The sequence below is a fragment of the Anoplolepis gracilipes genome, chromosome 7, assembly GCF_047496725.1.
Source record: "Anoplolepis gracilipes chromosome 7, ASM4749672v1, whole genome shotgun sequence".
NCBI classification, from domain to species: domain Eukaryota; kingdom Metazoa; phylum Arthropoda; class Insecta; order Hymenoptera; family Formicidae; genus Anoplolepis; species Anoplolepis gracilipes.
In genome coordinates, this window is record NC_132976.1 from 9,979,048 (window position 1) to 10,004,213 (window position 25,166).

The window sequence follows — 25,166 nt, forward strand, 5'->3', positions numbered from 1 at the left end:
TCGTATTAAAATTTAGAGAAAGATTCAACAGGAAGATGTACTGAAATCATTGTCGGATGTCAAGGTAACTGACTTAAAAAACGTTCACGACGCAGTGGACAACTGTTTACGGGAAATGGGGAAGATAAAGACATTTTTGGAAAATGAAAACTCTTGGTGGAAACTTCTAAAGGCGCGTTCAGCTGATTGTTGCCAGCAAAAATTGCCACATCTCCATGGGGTTTTAGATGGGTCACTGGTTACGTTATTGTTACTTGAAGAAGGGACCGACCAGGTACAAATTTCTTTCAATCTCTTACTTTCATCGAGAATATCATTAAAAAATCAAAATGTATAAAATGTATAAAAAAATCAAAAAATAAAATGTATAGTTTCCAAACTGCCCTGTTTAATGAACAATTTCGTAATGATTTAATGAAAGATAAAGTATATACTTATAACATTTATAATTTTCTACAGCTTCCGCGTCATTTTGTGCCAGTAAGATCCCAAAAAAGAAGTGATGTCGCTAGTTCCCATTTCGGAATTTCTTCAAGAGGATTGGAAAGTGAACAGTATACAGATTCTTGGAAGAAACATGGGAAAGCGTATTCAGATATCAACACTACTCCATATTACAATCTCGATATAAAACCAACGTTAATGAAAATTAAGAGGTAAAGTTTATTCTTTTAAAATTATTCGTGATTTTTTTTAACAGCTTGATTATATTAACGTATATCCATTAATTTTACTTGTCATACTTTAATCAATATTCAAAATTATATTGATTATTATGTCGATACGATATAAAATTATTATATCGATACAATTATAGGATCTATTAAAATTTAACACGTACAAATATTCTAGAGGAGATATTTTGAGAAAAATAATTTTTTAGTACTGATAGACTTGAACCGACTCAACGATACGCTAAAGGAGCTGATGCAAGTAAACAGAGTATTGTTCATTCCGAATTTTGGACGGAAGCGCAGGAAGGTAGGAGCGACGAAGAAAAGACACCAGACAGATCACCTAGATCCAAAGAAGCATGTGACAAAATGGAATTTCAAGATAAAAAAAAGAGGACCGACAAATCAAACAGTAAGACGCGGATTGAGAAAGAAAAAGAATAGAATTAAAATTGAAATATTTCTACCTCAAACTTATATTTGTACGATTTTCAGTTGTGCTACCGAGAGAAATATGGTACGGCCAAAACACACAAACAATGTTCGAAGACAGATTAAAGCCTCGAGAAACATTTAGCAGCGAAAATACTGGAAGCAAGAAGCTTGCTGTCACTGCCGATTTTGAATCAAATGTGGATTTAAACAAGGTAAAACTTATACATCATTTATAAATTTTATTTTTTAATATCTGTCAATTATTATTTTCTTTTTGTTTTAGGAACTTTCATCCACAAATGTAGTAAATCATAAATCGAAAACGAAAACGATTATTGAAAAGGATATTAATCATGTTCAAAAATTTCCAACAAAAATTTCAAAGGCAAAAAGCAGAGATTAACGTTTAACAATGCAGTCAAAGATATAAATACATTTTACTGATATTGTACAAAGAATTTCAAATAAAATATATAACAATATTTATTTATTATATTTCTGCATTTTATTTAATTCCTTGATGTTAGACGCATGGATGTATATATCGATTGTACTTATCGAGATTCGCAATGTTTAACTTTCAAATTCAGCTTGTTGTCTTCATGTCTGCGTTTATAAAGTGACTCTACCATAATTAAAATATTTCATAATTTCGACCGCGTATCGCAGTGTTGTTAAGTTCTGCAAAAATTTTAAGAAAAAGCTTTGGAATGTATGCACACGTTCATCAAATAATGATAACAAGGTAACTAATCAGATGATAATTAGGTTATCACTTCGTTTATCTCTATTCATTATTAATTATCATATACATATCTTGGAAACTTATGTGTGTATAAATGTAAGAAAACTAATTTTTTATTTTAAATTTAGACACGTAAAATGGAGAAAATTCTTATAATAGCTAGGAGTCCGGCTCCTGCTATTTGCAATAAATTAAAAATGGGTTCTAAAACTTTTGTAATTCTTCGTGAACGAGCGATATTGAGATCTCCGCTTTCGACTCCGAGCACCTCGTTTAAAAGCACTAGCTGGACATAAAGTTGAACTTTGCAAGCAATTTCCCGATTATAAAGGGGACAGATAACATTATAAAACAGATCAACAGATCGGAATGATCGAAAATTTAAAAAAAAATGATGTACTTCTATGTACCCGATGAAGCAAGACATTCAAACGATCAAAGGCAAAATTTTGTCAGAATAAATCGGAATAATAAGAAAAATCTATAGAAATATTTAAAAGTGTTTATAATGGAAAAGAAAAAGGAAAAATCGACAGCTTTTGATGAATCCATTTGTATCTTGAATTTTGAATCAAGCGAAATGTTTTTGAAGAGAAAGAAAAGTACACCGACAATTCAGAACGACCAATGTTCAGAGTCGTGCAAGCCTATAGGGAGAATTAAGTCATTTTCTTTTAGAAGCGGATGTTCGAAATCATGTACGCATTATAAAGAGAATAAAGATAGGTATATCGTTTGATCGATTTTGTCAATATTAATTAATTTAAAACTTTGTTTAATTGATATTGTCGTCTCTTTCTGAAATTCTATAATTGTAATTTTAATTAATAATAAGATTAATTGCTTTAAAAAATATTAATTTGTCTGAATCTTATATTAATTGATTATTTGTGTACTGTTACAATTATATATATGATTATTTTAATAGATCATAAAAATGTAATATATCTAATATATGTATACACACACATTAACGGATACAGAAATTATTTTTGCACGATTAGTTCAAAGATGGTCTGATCGCACAAATGTCTATCTTGCATTTTATATATATTTCAGAGTTCAAACATTGAATGACAAACCGCAAATATTGCGTGAATCATCTCGTCAACCAAAATCCGATAAAAAGTCCGCGATTGAACTGTCTGACCAACTAAAACCAACAATGAAAGAATCTTCCGAAAAATTACAGGTTTTCTCTACTTTTCTTCTTCGAAATATTCTTGTGCGAAATGTTAAATCTCAATAAAAAAAATCTTCCAACAGAACGTCTTGCCATTTCTTAGAAAGACGACAAAACATACCTTTGCGAAAATGAAATCTTTGTATAAAAGCTTCAAGAGAAGACGAGTATTAGGATTTAAATGCGATTTGAAAAAATGCGATAGTACTTTAATGGAATGCAGTACAAGAGCTTGTAAAAAAAAGAGCATGAATTTCGGTGAGTCAAGTCATTCATATGATCCAAAAATGATCGATTCTAGCATTAGCAATACTTCAACAATATCTAGTGCAAGTGAAAAAACTCGAGAATTTTAAGCTTCTCCTGATTTATATACATATTATTATTACTTATCGTTTAGTTAGAATCTGTTTTCATCAATTTTATTTATCAGAAACTTCAAGCATTAATAAACAACGTTCAAAAAATATTCTGTCATATATAAATCTTGTCTCGATTAAAAATATAAATTAAAAGCAAAGATAAAACTTAAAAAAAGAATATATATACACATATATGTAAATTTAAAATAAGGTATTAATTTTACCAAAATAATTGCTATTTGATGATTGATTATTTGGTGAAAAAAAAAATAAATATGTAAATAAAATAAATAAATAAATAAAACTTATTGTGCGTGCATATGTGTGCTAGATGTACTCTTTATATTCTATGTGGGCCCTAAATAGCGATGTATCATTGCGTATACAGAAGGTAAATCGACTTTTATTATTTTATAGTGCTTGTAAGCCTATCGCGCTGCCTTCCAAGCCACGTGTAATCTGGATGTAAAGAGCTCGTTATTACGGCTATTATTAACAATCAAAGACACCCAGCTAGTAACGAAATATGCTATACGCTAATAGTTAGATTTGATTGGGACCTTTTCCATAAGCTTTGTGAATCATCATCTTGGATAATTGTGCGTGATAAAAAAATCTTAATTCAGTCTTCTCAAGGAAGCGCATAATTTGCGATTCTACATTGTATTTGTTTATAAATATCTTCACACTTTGTTACAAATTTTTATCAAATATCGAGAATGTGATTAAAAAAGAAACACACTTAATATATATAACAATATAATATTAAAAATTAGTTAGAAATGTAAACATTGCAACGATTTAGCATAATTAAATCAATTCCTGTAAAAAAGTATGACTTATTTTCTAACAATAAGTATAAATTTTCTATTTTCAAGTATTTTAAATTAATTTTGATTAAATTTATTTCAATTAATTTTTATACATTTTAATTAATTTTTAAGTATATATTTAATTTAATTTAATTTTAATTATGAAAGAAATTTATTTCGATGACATTTCTTCATTACTCAAATACTCAAACGTTGTTACTCTCATAATTTAAGAACGAAGATGATTCACGTGCGATGTGTCCACCCACGCTAAGGTCCCTTAGCTTTCACCGTGTATATTGCATAAATCGCGTGTCTTTCTTCTTATTGGCTGATTGAATAATACATGTAACCGAATAGTATTAAACCGGCTGAGCGGGACACGCAAGGTCCATGACGCCTGTCATGTCGGGCAGGTCATGTGTCAGCATTTTGACGAGTTGTTTAGGTCGATCAATTTATCGCTTAAAATACATACATAGAAGGGAATATTGCGCCTGTATTTGTCGATTCAAGACGATTAACGACGCGATGTAAGATAAGATTGCGGATTTATGAAAGCTGTTTACTATCAATTTATCATTTTATATCTATTACATGTCTATATCAGCTATTGGTTAAACTATTCGATTGGCGCGTCGCGTTCATAACTATTATTTACATTAACGCTCGTAATGCAAAAAATGTCAGTTGCTAGTCATTTAATGTGACAAAGATTTAATATGCAAAATGAATAAAAGTTAAGAAATTTTTTCCATGCCTTTTTCCACGTTCCTTTTATTATTTGTTTGAAATGTGGATAAGCATTTGCGATGCTATTCATTACAATATTTTTGCAGAGAATAAAACGTTATAGTCGATCCAAAGCACACAGCTCTAATGATTATCGGCGTCTATTACATTCTAGAAAAATTACGTCAAAGTACTGAATAATATATAATTTCCATTACGCTTGCATTCTAGTACTAGATGCGCAAAAATGTCGGATTTCTAGGCGCGCGAATGCATCCTCGGAGGAAATCACGCGTCGTTCGCCGCGGATACACAATTTTATGGACTCTACTAAAAATATTATTATTTCGACGCGCATGAACGAAACGATGGTGGAATAAGTATTAATAACAGAGTATTACGATGGGGTCGAGGGTGTACAAAAATTACTGCTAAAATCATCGGTCGGCCACCTATAATCTCGCCTATTCAACGTAATTTATTACGCATTGATATTTACAGTCCTTTAGGGTTAATATCTCTCTTCGCGTTGCGACGATTGCCTTACCAACGAAATCGCCGGTAATGCGAAACCTTCTCGTTCGAGAGCCGACCATCATGATCCCCGAGATTGCATATTTAACGCGCGACCAACGGAATTGAACCTTCCTAGCTGTCTCATTATAAAACATTTGCGAATCAATCAAGACAAGAGGGCAAATTTAATTTAATTATGATACACAGGATATTCAAGGGATATATATATATATATATATATATATATATATATATATATATATATATATAACATACCGTTATATTTCTTTGATCTCTTGCGAAATGAATAATTTATTGTTGCTCTATAATACTCGTAGTGATTTGTATTTTATTATAGTCAATTTTTTATAAAATATTAATATTAGCAAGATATTAAGTTGAAAACAATCTCTTCTAAATTCATAAATTCTCATTGACAGATGTACAATATATGCAACGTGACAAAAAATCAGTAAGATTGATCTTATATCTGGCAATTTATTTCAATCTGAACAAACTATAGAGAGCGTGTGAACGAGAAATCAACGTAATCGGCAATCGAAGGACGATTCGCGCGTACAACGCAAAGATTCTTTTCGGCCGCTTCAATTCCACGCGTATTCCCCGTGAATTTACTGTTGGGCCAAGGGAGAGGTGGTTCTTTGCAACGACACGTATACACGAACGTAGGGACCAGCCGTTGCATAAATCACAATGAAACGTACGCCTCATTATACTTGCAGGCACTCGTGTAATTGCGACGGGCGTGTTCGGCGCGATATTTACCCGTGCAGATCTGCCTGGCCGGCTGCGTACGTATGTTTGCATTTCGGTTTTTTTTCCTTCTCCATCGCACCTCGCACTCGCCCCTCGACTCATCTCCGCGTCTGCGAAATCCGATGGTGCTTCTCGCGACCGGAAACGTGAGGCCGGATATGGGCGTGACGCGTAGCGCAGTTTTAAAAGTGACGCGTACAACATAGAATTATACGTTTTTATTTGCGGAAATGCTTTTTACATCGATCCGAAGCCAGAGTTTATCGCGGCTGCTTCCTCGACCAGGGCGAGCATCGACCGTTCCGGATTATACGGATTATTTTCAAAATCGGTGATAACTACTTTAGATATCGCATCGGCATATGTATAATGAATGACGAAAGATCAAATTCAACATGCAATTGTATCGTATCGAGGTATTAATGATGGATTTTCTTTCGAAATGTTCTACAAACGTTTCATTCTGAGAAAATTATTTCAATGACAGTTCAACGTTCTCAAGAGAAATATGGTTCAAGAAACAACATTGAGAAAAAGTTGAGAGCTTTTTCTGAAAAAAAAAAAAAAAAAAAAAAATAGAATTTAGCCAAGTTCTTAAATCATCTCTTTATGATAGATTCCGATATTTCTAGTAAAACAAAAGAAAAGAATATGAATTGTAAGAAATGTCATAATCACAGAAAAATAGTACATAAATAAATATATGAGATTAATGAAGGATACATAGTAAAAGTTTTTTATTCACACAGTTGCTTTCATTATAGATAAATATATACAATATATTAAACTACATCTCGCAAAAATTCTTTATTTCGATAAGATTGATATAAATCACGAAATAAATAAATAATTATCACATTATCGATAACGCGATGCCCAAAGGGTAGGAACGTCTGTCTAGTCGTTTCTACCACCGATAGATCACGGTAAATTGCTCGGCGAATGCCGTTGGCACGATAGTCCGACGGCAACGGCCGAAGAATACGCGCATATCGCTATAAAGACGTCGACGCAATTAATTACGTACCGGTCGAAGCGCGTATCGTGGCGGCGATCGTTATCGGCATAATCCTTAGTTACGGTATCGATACTCGAAACGTTCTACCCTCCTCAGCTCCGGCTTTGATGAATTGCGCTGCGCGCATGCGGGTTCACCGGAACCTCGACGGATGTCGAGAAAGGCATATAACTCGCCATGAAACAATGAGTGTATTCTCGGTTAGAAAAAAAAAAGAAAAAAAAAAAAAAAAAGAGACATAGACGAGAGCGATATGTGAAGAAGGGGAAAATACCACCCGCGATGTTTACACCGGAGTTCCGAAATTTTCACGCTCTTCCACCGACCGGTTACATCTTCTCCCCGTCAATGTACGCTGCCTTCCCTCCCACACTTGCCCCTCACCCCTTGTGTCTATGATCGTCTCATGTAAATGGAGCACCGCTTGGTCGGATAAATACCAGCTGGTATAAGAGACGGGCTTTCAGGTGGGGCTGTCCGTCGAATTCGTCATGGATCGTTATTCAAAGTTGTTCAGCCGGCGGCAACGAGTCCGAGAACCGACGCGGCGCGACTATTAACCGGCGTTTAAAAGGCGCGATATCGAAGTTATTGATACCTCGGCGACAATTTATTGCGGGACTGTGCGTTTTAGGCGCCGCAAAGGCGCGTACGTCTCGATTCGTCGCGTTTTACATTTATCCGTGGGCGCTGTTACGTGAAATTTCTCTCTCCCAATCGGCTAGATACTCCGTTTCAACTGTCGGATATACCAAAGGTCCAAAATAACCGTTATTTCATTCAATATTGTAGCATCAAAAAATTACCAAGTTATTTAACATGAAAGATTAATCCCCGCGTAGGCGGATGGAAAATTGCACGTTGCTGAAGACGCACGACGCAAGTGTAACGCAATGTATTTTGCATACAAGAGTAGCGGACGATGGGTAGAAGGAAGACTATTAACTCTATTTTGCTACGCATAGTTTCCACTGAAATTCTGTTTCAAAGGATGTAATTGATGAAATTGATCCATTTGTCATACTCATAAAGTTATCAAAAGCCTCTTGACAAGATGGGTCTTGAAAAAAAAAATCATAAAACTCTTAATTTATCGCTTTCCATCTATAATTTATATTTTTTTGATATTATACTTTTGTATTGTTTATACGTGTTTATCGTTATGAATTTTACACATAATTATTGCTTTGTTATTATGTATTTTTATATCTCTCCTTCCTAAAATCTCGTGTATATACATACAACGTAATTATGCAATGTCAGATTGTAGTTGATTAGCCTGAGTTACATACTAAACTGATTGTTAGATTTTTTTTTAACCAAGGTAGCACTCTGAATATATTTAATGAAGCGTCGCGTCGGTGTCTCTTTAGATATACGATACGTATCATATTTCTGGCGGAGCCAGATTCTCAGGTCTCCCCTACAATTCCACGCTTCTGTGATATGGTTTAATCTATGTTAATTGGGCAAGTAACATTTCCGAGGTTGAATGTCAGACTAAACGTACTGTCTGCGCGTTGGTTGATTAATCACATTCATTTCGATATACATTCTTATAATGATATAAAATATACATTCTTGACTTATTATTAAATAAAGATCGTTTCAAGTTTATAGTGTTAATTTTCTCAATTATTTATATTATAAATATAATGAAAATTTTCCGGAAGAAAGCAAAAATTGTTAAACTGCGTATAATGAAAAATTCATCGGGATAAATATCAGTCCTTTTGAAACATTTAGAATATCTTCAGAAAATGAATGAAATAAATTGACTCTCGCGCATCGCTTAATCGACTCTAACTGCGGTATGAAATCCGAACAATTCCCCTTCTCTCGGTGCTAGAAATATCTACTTCGCGAGTTCCACCGCGGCGGCTAATCAGCAATCTCGTACATTTGATCGCGGATATGCCTGTCCGTCGGTCACGTGCATACACGCCGCACGCCCACGCGCGAATCAGGCCCCGACGCGATACGATACGATGCGATGCGATGCGATGCGATGCGATGCGTGCACAAGACACGCAGCGCAATGTAACACGCACCCGCGTCCGGATGATGAAACGGTGCACTCCAGGGCAATTTGACTTACGACATTTTGAAAGCGAGCCGACCCGTTCGTGGGCGTGTGTTGAAACGTTGGGATGTCGGACGGGTTTTGCGTGGGCCGCGGCATATTACATCTAACCGGGTACGCGGGCCTTATGATGGACGAGACAGGTGATTACGCGTGTGGAAACCACCATGCGAGGTGCGCGCCATTCGAGACACTCGTATACACGTGCGTACGTATGCGTGCGTGCGTGCATACGCGGCGTGTGCGACGCGTGTACGTACATCGGACCAAAGGGGCCCGTTCGCGGGAGAATTCGCGCGAGGAGGATTCCATCTTATCCCGCGGGATCGTCTCGCTAAGAGGGACGATGATGGAGATGAATTTCTTCAAGGATACTCGGCGCTTCGATAATTTGACAGCCGTGCCTCATCGCACGCGTTAATACGATCGTGATATGCGTCATCGTCGTTATGTTACTTCGTAGAATTTTAAACGCGTTTCTACAATATAATGCTGATTAACATTCAAATTCAGATGGAGAAAATAAATCGATAATTTTATACGTATTTGTTATTCTAACAATTCATCAATTTTAGAAACAAATGAATTTCCCAATGGAACTTGTAGAAAAAAAATGGTAAATTTGTTATAAAACTTTACGTAAAGGTAAAGAAATCGGTCAAATGATTTGGAGCGTTCACCGGAATAAAAATATAATGAGTTTGAATACTTAATGATGCCGGTAGTACAATTATAACCGACTAAAATTGCGGCGCGTAATGGGAGACATAATGGAGCCTGAAATTGTAATATGTGTAATTTATTGCAATAGCAATTACGTGAGATGATATCCTCTTTGTCGGCGTGTAATTATACATTGCGTAATCGCAACGTATTAGCATTATTCCGGTAATCGGCATTTAAAGCTGGTTCATTATAACTACGTGCAATGCTTATAACGATTCGAATTATTGGAAAGAGATCGCTTAAAAATATTTTTACCTTTCTCCCTTCTATCTTTCTATTATATAAATTTAATTTAAAAAGTTTGATAATTTTTTGGTTGATATATTCTCGCTAAAGAAAAATCGACCACACTTTCAACTTTAGAAATGTTATATAATATTTTTCTTAATTTTTCTACATTTCGATTGAAATAGTCTTACAATAAACTGATGTTTTCTACTTTAAGGTGGAATAAATATCTGTTATTCTTTTTTTTATATTTTCTCCATCTGTTTATATAATCGCAAAACACGAAGGCGCAAAACCGATGATAAATAACGATGAAAGGATCGTTTCGAATTTCGATCTCCCCCGCGCGAACCAAAGAAGCCCGATAAAGTGTGCGTGATCGGGCGATGGCAATCACGCGGATCAATCGTGGATCGTTAATGTCTGTCTGTCAAACTGTCGCGTGACTCGTCTACGTCTTCCTTCGAAATCCGACTTGTCTGAATCATCTTCGCGTACGATAGCTACTTTGAGACGTCCCGGACAGTTACTTCTCGAGCACTAGCTTGAATATAAAGCCATTTCGTTTTGAAAGTTTCAGAATTGAGGAATCGTGATGTTCGAGTAATTTTCAATCTTACCTGACATTTCGTTTGTAAATTCTGGACTGGAATCCTGTCATCCTCTCATGTTAACACCTTCCCTTCCCTCCCTACCTCTACAATACCGAATTTTGAGATATTTTGTTTAATTTTAGATAGTTTGAATCTTTATACTTTTCGTGTAAAAGATGCAAAAAATAAAAGTATTAAATAATAATCGCACCATATGGAATTAATATTTTGAAAATGTTTCTGCTATTTTTATTCGCGTGTTTCATATACTTACGTTTATTATTATTATGTTAATTATTAATTAATTATTTTCTGTTTAATTGTAAGACACACGCTTCTAATTTCTCATTCAATTTTATGCGCATACGGTCAGGAGAAAGAACGCGCAGAATCTGGTTCTAAATAAATGCATGCCGTAGCACGCCATTTTTAGTTATTCCATTAATTAATCTAAGTGGTTAGCGTGAAAGTCATTAGTTTTTGTCCTCGCGAGTGAACGCGCGTGGTTAATTTCGTCAGTAGTGGAAATATCTGCCCGTCAAAATATGGTTGATTCTGGCACGCGAGTCGTCTCTCCCTCCTTTTTCTCTTAATCGTTCACCTCTTATTTCTTTTCTCTTCTCTTCTGCTCGTCACGAATACGCGGCGATTCATTTTGCCTCAACGCATGAGAGAGAGAGAGAGAGAGAGAGAGATTTTTCAGTTTTCCCACTGTTTTTATTTCTGTCGTTCGATTAAAATGCAAGCGCTTTTTATGTTCGTTGACACTTCACAAAGTGCAAACGTTACATTGTTAAATTCGTTCGCGACGTATAATTATCACAGAGTGATGCACGACATCATTATCTGTTGAATTTAGTATTCACGGACAACATACATATTGCGTGGAATATGTATTGCAAAACGACCGGTTTTTAACGTCACTGTCGTTGTCGAAAAAAAAAATTTACAGTAATTAAAGATAATGTTTTTTGCATATCAGCAAATTTTTTGAACTTCCATTTATGATATATTTTACGAGAAGATCTAATAGAATACGTGCTTTCTGTTATTTCAATAAATCCAGAATTAATAAAAATTGCTGATATCGTCATTAATTAATCACGTGGGTATAACGCGCGCGCGCGTGTCACATTTTATACGAATGATATAAAATACAACTCGGTGCAAAAATATGGCTGAAGAACAGACATGTACATGTGTCACGATTGCTCTTTGCTACCTGGAAACTTTATATTTACGCATGTTTTTCAAGAATCCCGCCATTTTTAGATGATAATATAAATTTAATAGCGTGTTTTTATTCTGACATAAATATTTATTATCCCATCTATCTGTGTATTTCATCAATATAACTCTATACTCGCGTATGATTAAAATCATGTGACTGATTTAGTGCTGCTGACCCAACAATAATATTTATTAAAAATAAATTATTAAAAAGTGTTTTTCGCATTTGTGTAGTTTTTTGATGTAAAATTATATACAAAAATTGTATCTTGTGAATGTTTAAATAATGTTAAAATATATGATAAAATATGTAAATATGAAGCTGTAAAACGGTCGGAAAAAGAACAAATTCTCTCCACTAGCACAAACCGAAAATTTATATCAATATTGTTAATTAATATATTGTTTATTAATATATCCTTATAGTGCATATCGTTGCTATATATAATCTTACTTTAGGTGAAATTTACCATAAATGACATGAGAACCAAAAGGGATAATAAACTTCCGCACAAGCAATTCTATTGTAAATTATAATTTTTTTATTTTCATTTGTCTCTATAATTAAATTTTACATCTATATTAATATCTCGTTGTTTATTACATTCTTTCATTATTACATTCATATTCTTCTTACTATCGCGATGTTGGTATTCAAATTATTTTTGATATGATACATAAAGAATGTATATGTTTTAGAATTAAATCTCTTTCAACATAACTAATGTAAAATTTAGTCTAAACTGACTAATTTATATCAAAAATTATTTTTCATCGTGAAACATCCGTAAAATGTCTAGTGAATCTCATGTCATATAATTTGCTTCAAATGCAAAATCAAGTTATTAATCAACACAGATGGATGAGCTACAACAAATTGGAATAATCGATAAGTTTATTATAAAGAAAAATTGCACTATAATAATAATTGATAATCATTTAGTGTGTTCTTTATAAAATTAATTTGGTTAAAACTGTTATGTAACTAAACCGGTTTTTATCTTTTTTTAATTTACACTTATGATACATATTGGAAAAATCTTTAAATATATTACTCGCTTGCATTAATTTGTATAATATTTATTCTTGAATATATAGATGTAAGAAAAAACAAATCAAAATCATGTTTCATTAATTACATATCCGTATTATTTATTTAATTTTATCATACATATATATAAAGAAAATAATATAATAATCTAGTATAATGTACTTATATCCAGGAAAAAATATTTAATGTTTTAGCTCATCCATTTTGAGGTAACGGATCTATCTACAGTCTATATCTACAATTTCTACACAAATTCCGTTACCTCTGTAAAAGATGTTTATCACTCACCGATTGATGTGAAACAGCGGAGTTGACGCTACGGCATTAAAGCTACGTTGATCTATAACATACAAATATAAAAGATTCAAATTAAAATAGCGTTCAAATTGATATTTCAAAAAATTATTATTGTACGCACCAAATTTTATATTCGATGCGTACAATAATAAGAAGATATATAATAGAATAATTTTGATAAATTCTAAAAGACATTCTTTCTGCAAAGAAAATTTATAACAGTGCAATATGCAAGAGATTTTATTAATATATTTAAAATAAATAAATAAAAGCAAATGTAAAATGTACGAAAAAGATATGGTATTATGATGTTCAAACATAATTTATATACTAGACAAAAAGAAATTATATTTAGTGTTTTGTTTCAAAATCACGTATTCTATCAATTAGTATTTCTTTATAGATAAATATATAGAAAATTGTTCAACACAATTTCCACACTCTAAATTAAACTTATTATTAATAACATTATAGAAAATTTATTATATAGTGAATATATATTCTTTTCTAACCTGATTGCGTAACCTGATTGCAATTTTAAACAAAGGTATCAAAAAAAAAAAAAAAAAAAAAAATTTAATATTGGAAACAATATTAAATTTTATACATACAAGCAGAAAATATTTATAATTATAAAAACAGTAATTTTTAAAATGTTAATTACTATTGTGCCACACAATGATTTAACCTACATGTCTTTCACTCGTGCATAAAAATATAATTGGATATAACATCGTAAAAGAAATACCTACTGAGGTGCTTTTGAAAAAAATTTTTCTGTACATTCAATAATCTCGATACTCGATAAACAATTTTTCTTTAAAAAAAAACAATAATATTGATAATAATTATTGTAATGTAACAAAAGCAACGCAAATTATATGTGTATTCTCGAGAAAATTAATTTTCTCGATTTCTATTATAGAAATGATAGAATTATTGATAAGATTAGATTTATAAAAGACAAATATATAAAGTATAAGAATTACAATAGATTATATTGAATTATATAATTATAATGGATTCATATCAATCTTTTACTTTTACTTTTGTTATACATAAGCAAGTCTAACAATAGGGCTAATATTAATTTTCATTCAGTGAATATCGCTGGGGTAAACCGCGGCTATAATTTATAGCTGGGACATTAACTGCGCGTCTGCGGAGTAAATTTTTTTCGAGGTCTGAAGCGCTTGCAAATATCGTCGCTCGTACGGACGTAACGACGAGAGAAGTCGAACGAAACGATCGGATCGACTCGTGCGGCCTGCCGCAAAATTGAGAGTTAACGAACCTCGACGAACCCGCTGACACTCTTCGGGTTGCACAATCTTGGCGACGGGTGCACGCCTATGTGCACAGCACAGCATCACACGCGTGCGAGTACAGCGTGTTTCAAAAAATCGTCTATTTTTCTTTTATAAAATACGGAAAACAAATAATTTAAAATTGATCCTTCCTTGGTGAACATTTAGTGGAATGTCATTTTTAATTTTTAATGAATTTTAGATTACTAATAATCGACCCTCTACAACTAAAATTTTACCTAGATAAATTTTATTTGTATTATTAACTAAAAGAATAATGCTTATATATTTATTTATTCCGTTTTTTCAATAAAATCGTTTACTTTTTAATCTTATAATCTGCGGATTGTTCAATAGATAAAAACAGATTAGTATCCTTAGTTTGATTAATATTTGCAACTGAGAAAAATACCGACTTTTGGAAGATCGCGTATGTCTACACGAATACAGCTTGCGACTTCTCGCAATCTGCGGCAGCGAAAGCGGGATGTGTCAAGCTTGAAATGTTGACAGGTAATTTATTCACCTGCGAAATCGAGACGCGTTCGAGTTTCCGCGCACGTACCGCCGACAGGTAGTTTTCCTAATTGCCTGGTTAGTTGTTTAACGGTTTGTTTGCGAGATGAGAGGAGAGTGGCACGAAATTTTCGAACTTACGATTATCATTAACGGAACATGTTTACAAAGTGCAACGGCGCCGATGCGCTTAAAAACGATCGTTCGCAGACCGGTATCCTTTTTATCGTGCGACGGACACTCACGACTACATCAAAACTTAACGATGCGGTGCAATCCTTCGAGAGAGATCTTCGAAGAAAACGTGCAAAATACGTTGGAATATCTTTACGCCCTATCACTGAAATATCCAGAATTATCATTTTGATTGGAATATATTTTCTCATTACTCTGTATTTTTAAATAATTTACTAATGTATATCAGAAATAAAGAGAATGAGTTTTTTATCGCATCCGATGCCAACTGTCAGGCACATGATAATGCACAGAAAAGAAATTTTGTTTCTGAATCATTGTACTGACGAGAAAGAGTGCCGACGTATTATTTTTTTGCGAGGACAAAATCCTCCTGCGTCAGTGGTCGTTTCTTGGCACGAATTGCGGCGTACCGCACGCCGTGGAAGGCGTTCTCGTTTCGTATAGGGCAGGATCGATCTACGGGCCGCCATCGAGAGACGAGGGAGAGCCAAGAGCGGTTTTCTGGTATCACCTTATAGCAAGCGGCAGATGTGCACCCGTGTTTCCGTCCCTATCTCCTCCCTTTTCTGTCCTTCCCGTCTGACCCTCCCCTCTCATTGTCCTCTTTCTCTCTCTCTTTCTCCCTTTCTTTCTTTCTCTCTTCTATTTTATGGACTTATCGCCTTCAAGACCTCAAGCCTCGTATATTTGCCATAAGGCAAGCATTGGCGAATACCTAAGCGACGTTTAGGCATATATGCGCCACGGCTTTCTAATGCTACCATAATTCGAAAATTTTACAGATAATAAATACGCGACGCGGTCGCCAGTAAAAGAACGTGTTATCGCATAAATCATTCTTGAATTACCGATCGGCTCGCCTGTCTCCGGCTAAATACGACACCGTTATTAAACAAGTCGCAAGAATCGACAGAAAATTGCAACATCTCTCCCGGCACTGGCAGAAACGACCATCGATAATAATAATACAGCGTGAGAATAAGATACAAATCAATGTTATCTAGGAAACCTATTTGAATAATTTATACATGAAAAAAAAAAATATATATATATATATATATACATGTTTAAAATTTAAAAAAAATTATTTTAATAACACAAAGCATCAGCAGATTGTGCACAACTTTTTTGCTTGTATTTAAAAATAGGTAAGAAATTATTATTTGATTTATTATTTTAATTAAATATTTTTTCGTTCAAATTTAAGAAATCGATTAAAATAAAAAAAATTTCCATTCGCGTTCAAGTCGAACACTATTTTTGGTCAATCTAATCCAAGAAAACGATGCTGGTTTCGACCCATCTCCGCATGGTTTCACATAGGTATCCCGTAGGTATCGTAAAGCAGACACAAAGGAAAATAATTATCTTTTGCCGATGTGGATAGATAGACGGGCGTACATATATAGACACGTTTTCGTAGGTAAGGATTATTACCAGCCAGCAGGCACATCGGCTCAGGTATACAAAAAGAACGCTAATCGCTCCATTGTTCAGCTTAATGAGACAATCTTACAATTAGGATCAAACCTCCCTCCCTCATCTCCCTCAAATCTCGTAATTTAGAACTTTTAAATTTTTGAAATATTATGTTATAATTTATTTTAGAGTTTTTTTAAAAAAATCGATTTTAGTAGATAAGTTTTATCATCTCTCTATATAATAAATATATTATAGTATATTAATAAATAATGAATGTGTTATATATTATGTATTATATATTAATAAATATTATAAATATCATAATAAATGTACAATATATTATAAAATAAATACATGCAAAAAATATTGAATAATTTAACAAAGATTCACACAATACATTATTATATTTATTATAAATGAAATTAACTTTTGTCATAATTGTCTACATTAATGACCGTTCAAAAAATGCAATTGTACGTTTTAATATTATTCATCTTTTGGCAATAAAAAACAATCTTTTAATAATCGTAAATCCAATACTATTGTATCGTTATCATTACATATATACAATAGCATTGTATTTAACAAATGTTAATAGTACTATTATATTAAAGGATTTGACAAATTTCAAACTTATTAATTCGTAAAAAAAAAAAAAAAAAAAAAAAAAAACATAATCAAGCCGATATTTCATATTCAAGTAATGTATGAATAATTTTCAATTCCTTTCGCTGTTTTAATTTCGACGACTATTGCATTATCATGGAAAAAGAGAGAGAAACATCTAGAAAAAAAAGGATTCGCAACGACTGACTTCTTTACGCATTCGGCACTCGAACTCTCATTTAGATTCTAGGATTCCAAACACGATGAAGAATTTTGTGTGCGAGAAGCCTTCCTGACATTCCTGCGCGAGTGAGCATCGACAACAGAATCTGGACAGAAGACGTCGTTCCCGCATTTGAGACTCCGCGAATTCCGCGGTCGCCGTTCGACACGGCAAACTGGAATCGGGTCTCCTTTGATGGGTGGAATAAAAAAATGGGCGGCGCCTCTTGGATGTTCCGGGGCCCGATCTAATTGTAAGCCCGAGACGAGGTGAGCGAGGCCGGACCTTAGATCCGAACGTCGGTCCCTTTCTCCCTCTCGTTCGTTCCGAGACCACTTTTCTCCCCGCGCATCCCATCCCTCCGCCGTCCATCGCGCAGCTAAAAAGAGTGCAGGGGAGGGAGAGATGGTAAGGCCGACAAGGGGCAAGTGGATGAAAACGGCCAACCATCGGCAGCCTGCGCGGCGACTCACGACGGGAATATCAAGAGATTCTGCTATACGGATCCGGACAAAGGCAAGCTGTTGTTGTTGGCGTTGTTGTCGACATCGTCTTCAACGGTCGTCGAATAAAGTTATGGGCCTTGCTCACATCCGTTTGTCCTTGTTAGGCTGAAAGGATCGAGCTGAAAGGAGACTGGATCGAATCAGAATATCGATCCTTCGGCGGGAGATGCGTGTCTTGATATTACGATTACTCGTAATGAGGCTCGACTGGAGAGAAATGACGTTCAAAAGTAAGAGACAAAAAAAGGGAAAATCAGGCTCAATATTTCTGATCTTGTGCACAGTAATTAGACTTAACGTATATTCGATAAGTATATCGAAAAGTATTTCACGCAAGCATACAGCATATTTCAATTATAAAAGATCGTTGATCAAAAAGAGATATGTTATATCAAACAATTTTTATCAAAAGTTCAAAGTTCAGCTAAAAAAATGTGTTAAATGTTATTAAATTAATATTGTTAAATTTTTATCCTATAAGAAAAGAAAAAGAGAAAGAGAGGAAGAAAGACAACATCCATTTACATTACGGTATTCACCGAGGTATTCGAAATAAAGGTCGAACAAATTTATCCAAATTATCGGCTTCTCCGGCAGCAGAGGTAACTGACCGATTCTCCAATTCCGACGAATCTTCGGTCCGTAAATTTTAATCATAGAATTGCGAATCGTGCTGAGCCTCCGGTCGTACAGTTGGCGCGAAAGTTGTTCGCGTGATTGCCGCGGCGCTCATTCTTTTTCACTATCTCTTTCTCTCTCTCTTTTTTACCTCTTTCCTCTCAAACGTCGTTCGAAGGCTGACAACCCTCGGGAGACGATAGCCAGATAAGCGGGTCCGCGAACGGAAGGCGAATGGGAGACACCGTGGAATGAAATATCTCTCTCGCGAACGCGCTGCCCACCGGTAGGAGAGGAAGATTCTCGTTTCATCGGGTTACACACACGCGTGCCAGCATATGTGACACGCGTGTCCACAGCTGTGTTAGCGACCGACCGTACGTATTAATCACGCGATTCGTCCATAATCGTATTTCAGTTGGTTCGTTCGCTCGCTCAGCTCGACTTTAGTCGCGTTTCGTGCACGCTTGCTTCTTTCTCTCTTTCCTTTTTCCAACGATTTTTCTTTCAGCGATTACTTCCGTGCGCGAATTTTTGCCGAACTCTCTTCTGTGTCTCTCGTATATACATGTCGTATACTTTAATTATATTTATATTCCTCTCGCTACCTGATGTTTACGATTGGTTTTCTTCGCGCGAGAAGCGTTGCCTCAGATAATTAACTCCGGCAACAAATACCGTTTGTCGTATCATCAAAACAATCTTGTAGTTTTATCGCTTCTTCAGACGATTATTTATATAAAATAAAAAAGAAAGTAAACTCGAGTGTGTATTTGATCCAAAGAAATCTGGCTTAGATTTCGCACAAAACTCGCATTAAAGTAAAGTTAGATTTTATCCCCGAATTCATGTTTTATATACAATTATCTATTTCGATAAAATCTAATTCAGTTAAAAATCATTAAGTCGTAAAATCTGTAAATTTTTCGGATTTATTATCCGTCTCCGATAAAGGATAACACTAAAATAATTGACCAAAGAAATGTTTAATAAAAAAATAACATCGTCTTTAAGATTTCGAACGCTTTATAAACCGTAGAAACACGTTTATATAAACAATCATTGTAGATTATAAGTTGATTGATCGACTTCCAGATTGTGTTACGCGTTCAATTTCGCGAGCAAAGAAATGCAGGGGAGAAACAGAGACAGGAGCGCGGGAGCGGGAGCGGGAGCGTCGACGAAAGAGCCGGGCGGAAGAAGAGAAGATAAATAGAGACGGAGAAAGAGAAAGGAAGCCAGAGGAGGGAGGGAGGTTGGGAGAGTCTGAAATGAGTATCGTAAGCGCGGCGAAGAAACTATAGTGAATTTCGTCTTGGGTGGTCCCGGATCGGCAGCGGGCCCTGTCGCGTCCCCGCGCCGCGCGAGCCACCTCGTCGGACAAGGGGGGATCCTCCCCCCCCCGGACCCCTTTGCCATCGACGCGAACGAGAGGGCCCCTGCCCCACTATGACGGCGGCAGCGCGAGAGAGGCTCAACTCCTGATGCCATATCGCAGCCGCTACCAGCCGCGAGTGCAACTCTGCTCTCGGCTCTCTCGGGACGAGACGACCCGCCGCGCTCATTTGTATGTCTGTAATTAGATAGCCACCCCCTAATACGATCCCCGCGTGAGTGTTATTATTATTTCCAGCCACGAAGGCTAACCCGTCCCCGCGGAGGAATGTGCGAGTCGAGAACTCCGAATCTTGTCGGCGTCGATTTTTCTGAGAAGAATAATCCCGTCGAACATGATTGTTTCTTCATCGCGGATACCAAAATATATATGTAGATACAAATGACGAATTTTTGCAAAACGATATATAAGATGAACATAATACAAACATTCTTTTTACTCAAGAAAATCATTTTGAATACTCATATTTCTCTGTTTGCACATTTAAGTGCGCTTAAATTATATATATATTATATAGATAAGTTCACAATGCTATATTTTAATGGAATATTAAATTTATTACCTTGTTCTATTTACCAAGGTTAGGTATACACTTTACACTCGATATTTCGTGTGAAGTTTATGACAAATGTGTTACGCGATATGCAAAAGATCGACTAACTATGTTTACATCAGAGAAAATTGAAGTTGATAATAATTTCGAGTAAATTGTACAATCGTTTAACCTACATCAAATGTTTTCCGCGGCAGTATAAACGCCAAGTGCTAATAACTACCAATTTGAATGACGAATGAGTTAAATGTACGTTGTGCATTCTCCTCGTGGGATAACGCGCGTTTCTTACTAATGAAAATTACACATAATAATCATCCAGCAGGTTTACTTATTATTCAAACTGTTTATGTGCGAGAATAATTATAACTATGACTATTAATTTTAGCTTATTCAAGTAATAAATGAATTAATTTTTCATTTTTAATATTACATTATTTAATTGTAAAGTAAAGCGAAATTTACGAGGTAATGTATTGTATCATCCTTGTTTTAAAAATATAATAACTGATGATATTTCTTATTTCTTTCGTGCCTATCCAAAAATAAGAACTGATTATCGAACTTATATTTTTATGTAAGTTTGATATTTTTGAATAAAATAAATTTTACAGAAAATGTGATAATATTATTTTATTTATTCACAATTTAAACCGTAAAAAATACATCATTTTGGAAAAATGATCGTTTATGTCTTTAATAGTTGTTTATGATTTCTTCTTTTATTTGTAATTGCGCTTTTAAAAGTGTTAATATACATTGTATTGTATTATTGTTACAAGAAAACACACTACTAATTGCAATTATAATAAAAAAAGTAATTTTGCTAATTTTTAAATCCGTTTGTACTGTTTTTTTATTCATGATTTTATCATTATAGTGATTTTTATTTAATTTGTAAGTTGATCTTAAATTCAGGTGACAATCACATTTTCAAGACATTATATTTTGTATGGCTTCGGCTACAAATAAAAAATTATTGTTATTACTATTACATATAATTATATATACAAAATACTATCATTTTTTCTTTCAAAAGTTTAATTTATTAAATATAGACTGTCAAAAGTTTACATACATCAAATTTATGATTTTAGTAGTCCAAAAATATTCTCACTAATTAATGAATAGATGTGTTCTTATTAATCATATTCAATTATCTATAAAAATGTATAATTTATATTAAATGTATAATTTACGTAATACTAGTAAATTTAATGATTAAAGCTTGGCAATATGTTTGATAATATCCAAATTTTTGATACATATAAAAATATATAGGACTCTTCTCCTTTTTTTCCAAATGTAAATTATATTTTAATGTAATGTGAAATAGATTATAGATATTTTAATTTATTTTCGTTGCGTACCACAAGAGAACAGCTAACAATAAGATTTATTCGCGCTATAGTTAAACGATTCACAGTAATAAAGCGCGCGTCGTCGCGGGGGAATTATATTACCGAGGCCCACAAACAATAGGATTCAATTAAACGGCGTAAAAATGGAAGTCGGCCAGTCACACGCGCCAGTGTACGCGTCACAAACGAGGGGTCGTAGGTGATAATTTACGATGTCCCTCGCGATCCCCGCTTGTCGGATTAATAGAGGGTTAATTTAGGCGAGTATCCCAGCGCGCCTGTTATCTCCCACGCAGTATTTGCGCAGCTCATCCCAAATCGTACGTATCTCCCCCCATCGGCCGCATAATTATTACCGCTCGTCGGCCGTCACGGCTCGTGGTTGTGAATTTTGAATTCTCGACGAGGCGTATAATCGACGCGCGTTGTTCTACACGGCTATCTCGTGTGGATTTTCAAATATTGAATCTTCTTCTCTCTCGCGTATATATTTTCGAACGTGTGTTCCATTACGTCACGTAAAAGTTGAAGTTTAAACAACTATACTTATTGATCTTTCATACAAATATTTTATTCATGCTTTGAGTTATCTTTCCTCGTTACTAATGTGAACCGATATATATGACTACTTAAATACTAATCTTATCGTTAAACTATTAATTTATACATTTTTTAATATAATTCAAAACGATTAAATTGCGTGTCCATTACATTTATGTTATGACAAGAATGTTACGCAAGAGTCGACGAATCGACTACCTTTACGTAACATGGCACATGTGAACTGGTTTGTTACTGGCTCCCGTGTAAACAAACACAGATGGTTCGATTATTTCGCGCGGCGAGCAAATGAGAAATCGCACGTGAATCTACTACTACTGGTCGTCCATATAAGCGCTCGTTGCTTCGAGCAAGATTCGTTTGTAAGAGAGAAGAAGAGATGCGAGCGATTTACAGGCGCGGCGGTCGCTCAATTACGCATATCGCGTAACGACCGCCTCTAATCGATGATTAGAAGCTACCGTTCGTGTCGGCCGCTTGAGTACGCGTTCATCGTGCAGGTTCTCATATTGCATACACTTGTATCATACTCTCATAACTATACAGAGTGTCTTGCAAAGAACGTAAGAAATATTAACAGATTATTACAGATTCTTTGGCTAATTATAAAAGTTATCATTTTATTTAAAATCTATAAAAGAGATTATCATTCGAATAATCATAAAATTAATCATCATATTCCAACATTAATTTTTTATATTCGTATTATAATATTTAATATTGTTCTATTATATATTTTTTTGCAATTAACTTGTTTGATCATATTTTTTTAACTAATTCAGAAAATAAAAAGTTCTGTTAAGAAAAATTTCATTTAATTTAATTTAATCAGATTTGGTTTTAATATTTAGTTCGTTCATTCCGAGGCACCTAGTATAGAATGTATGTATTTATATACTCGTGTAAGCATGAAGATACGACTGATAGTTTCCACTTAGGGCGCACTGTATAAACTAATTGTCGCTTCTGAGATACATGCGCATAAATAGTCGTGTCTTCGAGGAACATCGTTACACGTGGACGCGGGCAATTTCCACGGTAAACATTTTCAGCCACTTTTCCTCAGTTAATACTCGCGTTTATGTGATAACATGATGATTGTATACGCATAGCGCCGTGAGGGAAAAACGTCAACGTAATCATCTATTCGTTAATAAATTATTATTTTGTAAGATGATTGTCACTGAGAACACACCCACACTATAACGAAGATTTGTCAAAAAAAAACCACAAAATTATTTTTCATCATTTATAAAATATGTATATCAAAAAGTTAAGTCGTTTTTCTATCTAATTTCTAAATTTTTATAATATTTATTTATTAATTACATATTTATTTTATCATGAAGCAAAAAGGAAAAGATGCCAACGCGCTCTATTTAAGATTTTTGTGTTCTACAAAGAATCAGGAAGAATATAACGTCGGAAGAAATCGCTCACGCGTGATGCATTTCATCCATCGAGTGTACGAATGTGTATGGTAATTACCCGAGCTCTTCGAATCGGTCAACGTCGTCGTGAGTTATTAATAAAGACGCAAGCCCGGGTCGCTATCCGTCCGAGTTGCTATCTCATCTACGACAGGATCGGTCCGATGTGCACGGGATTCATCCGGTCGTAATCATTCATTCGGACATTAATATACGAGCGTATTAATTAATTCAACTTCATTGCCGGTAGCGTTTGTCTCGACGTTACTCTTCGACAACAGTTTTCTTCGCGGGGGAACGATTCGGTTGCGCTTGTACGTCTGCGTTTGAAATACGCAACATCGTAATAAACGTGATAAAAAAATATTTCAACACGCCGTTATTTCATAGAGATAAGAGTGTAATTTTTGCGCGTGCCATTTTTTAAATTCTAATTTATAGCCAGCGACTTGTTATCTGACAGACTAGTGAAGAAAAATCTCATTAAGCGCGGCCTGATTAAATCTAACGTAGCAGGTGTACATCGTCGTCGATCGTTGTCATCCAAGATCGCTGATGACTCCTTAATTTTTTTCGAACTCTACCGGGAGGATCTGTAAAACGACGCTTAAGACATGTATACACACACATATATATATATATATATATATATATATGTAATGTAGATCCTTATATATAATACTTTTTTTCGCCGCGCCTTGAGTTTAATTCCATTAACGTCAAAGATCGACCAGCTGAAAAAGCGGCACTAATTTTCTGTCGTTAAAAGTAGCAAAGTGACACGAGATACCTTATATTATCGACGTTGGAAGATAGCTAGCGAGAATCCTGACAACGGGAAAAGAAAAAGGATTGACGCGGTGCGACAAAGATATTTTTTAGTTACGGTACCGATAATAATGATTATATTAATTTGCGCGTTAAACTTGATGAAGTTCGGAAGAAGGCTGAATTAACGAGATAATTTATTCCCACGTGACGATGAAAGAAATCGTCGTGATTAAATA

At 34.6% G+C, this 25,166-nt stretch overlaps 1 protein-coding gene and 1 long non-coding RNA gene across 2 annotated transcripts in view; one reads left to right on the forward strand and one right to left on the reverse strand.

Annotated features, from left to right (window-relative positions):
* The window catches only part of LOC140667630 (uncharacterized), a 47,222-nt gene extending 45,710 nt beyond the window's left edge, over window positions 1-1,512 (forward strand). Inside the window, exons 3-7 of the mRNA XM_072895772.1 lie at window positions 17-274; window positions 460-656; window positions 884-1,086; window positions 1,170-1,321; window positions 1,393-1,512. Coding sequence (XP_072751873.1) covers window positions 17-274; window positions 460-656; window positions 884-1,086; window positions 1,170-1,321; window positions 1,393-1,512 — 930 coding nt within the window. The remainder of the gene's footprint in view (window positions 1-16; window positions 275-459; window positions 657-883; window positions 1,087-1,169; window positions 1,322-1,392) is intronic.
* The window catches only part of LOC140668214 (uncharacterized), a 77,229-nt gene that overhangs the window by 47,528 nt on the left and 4,535 nt on the right, over window positions 1-25,166 (reverse strand). The window contains exon 2 of the long non-coding RNA XR_012047139.1: window positions 13,454-13,505. This is a non-coding gene — a long non-coding RNA (uncharacterized lncRNA). The remainder of the gene's footprint in view (window positions 1-13,453; window positions 13,506-25,166) is intronic.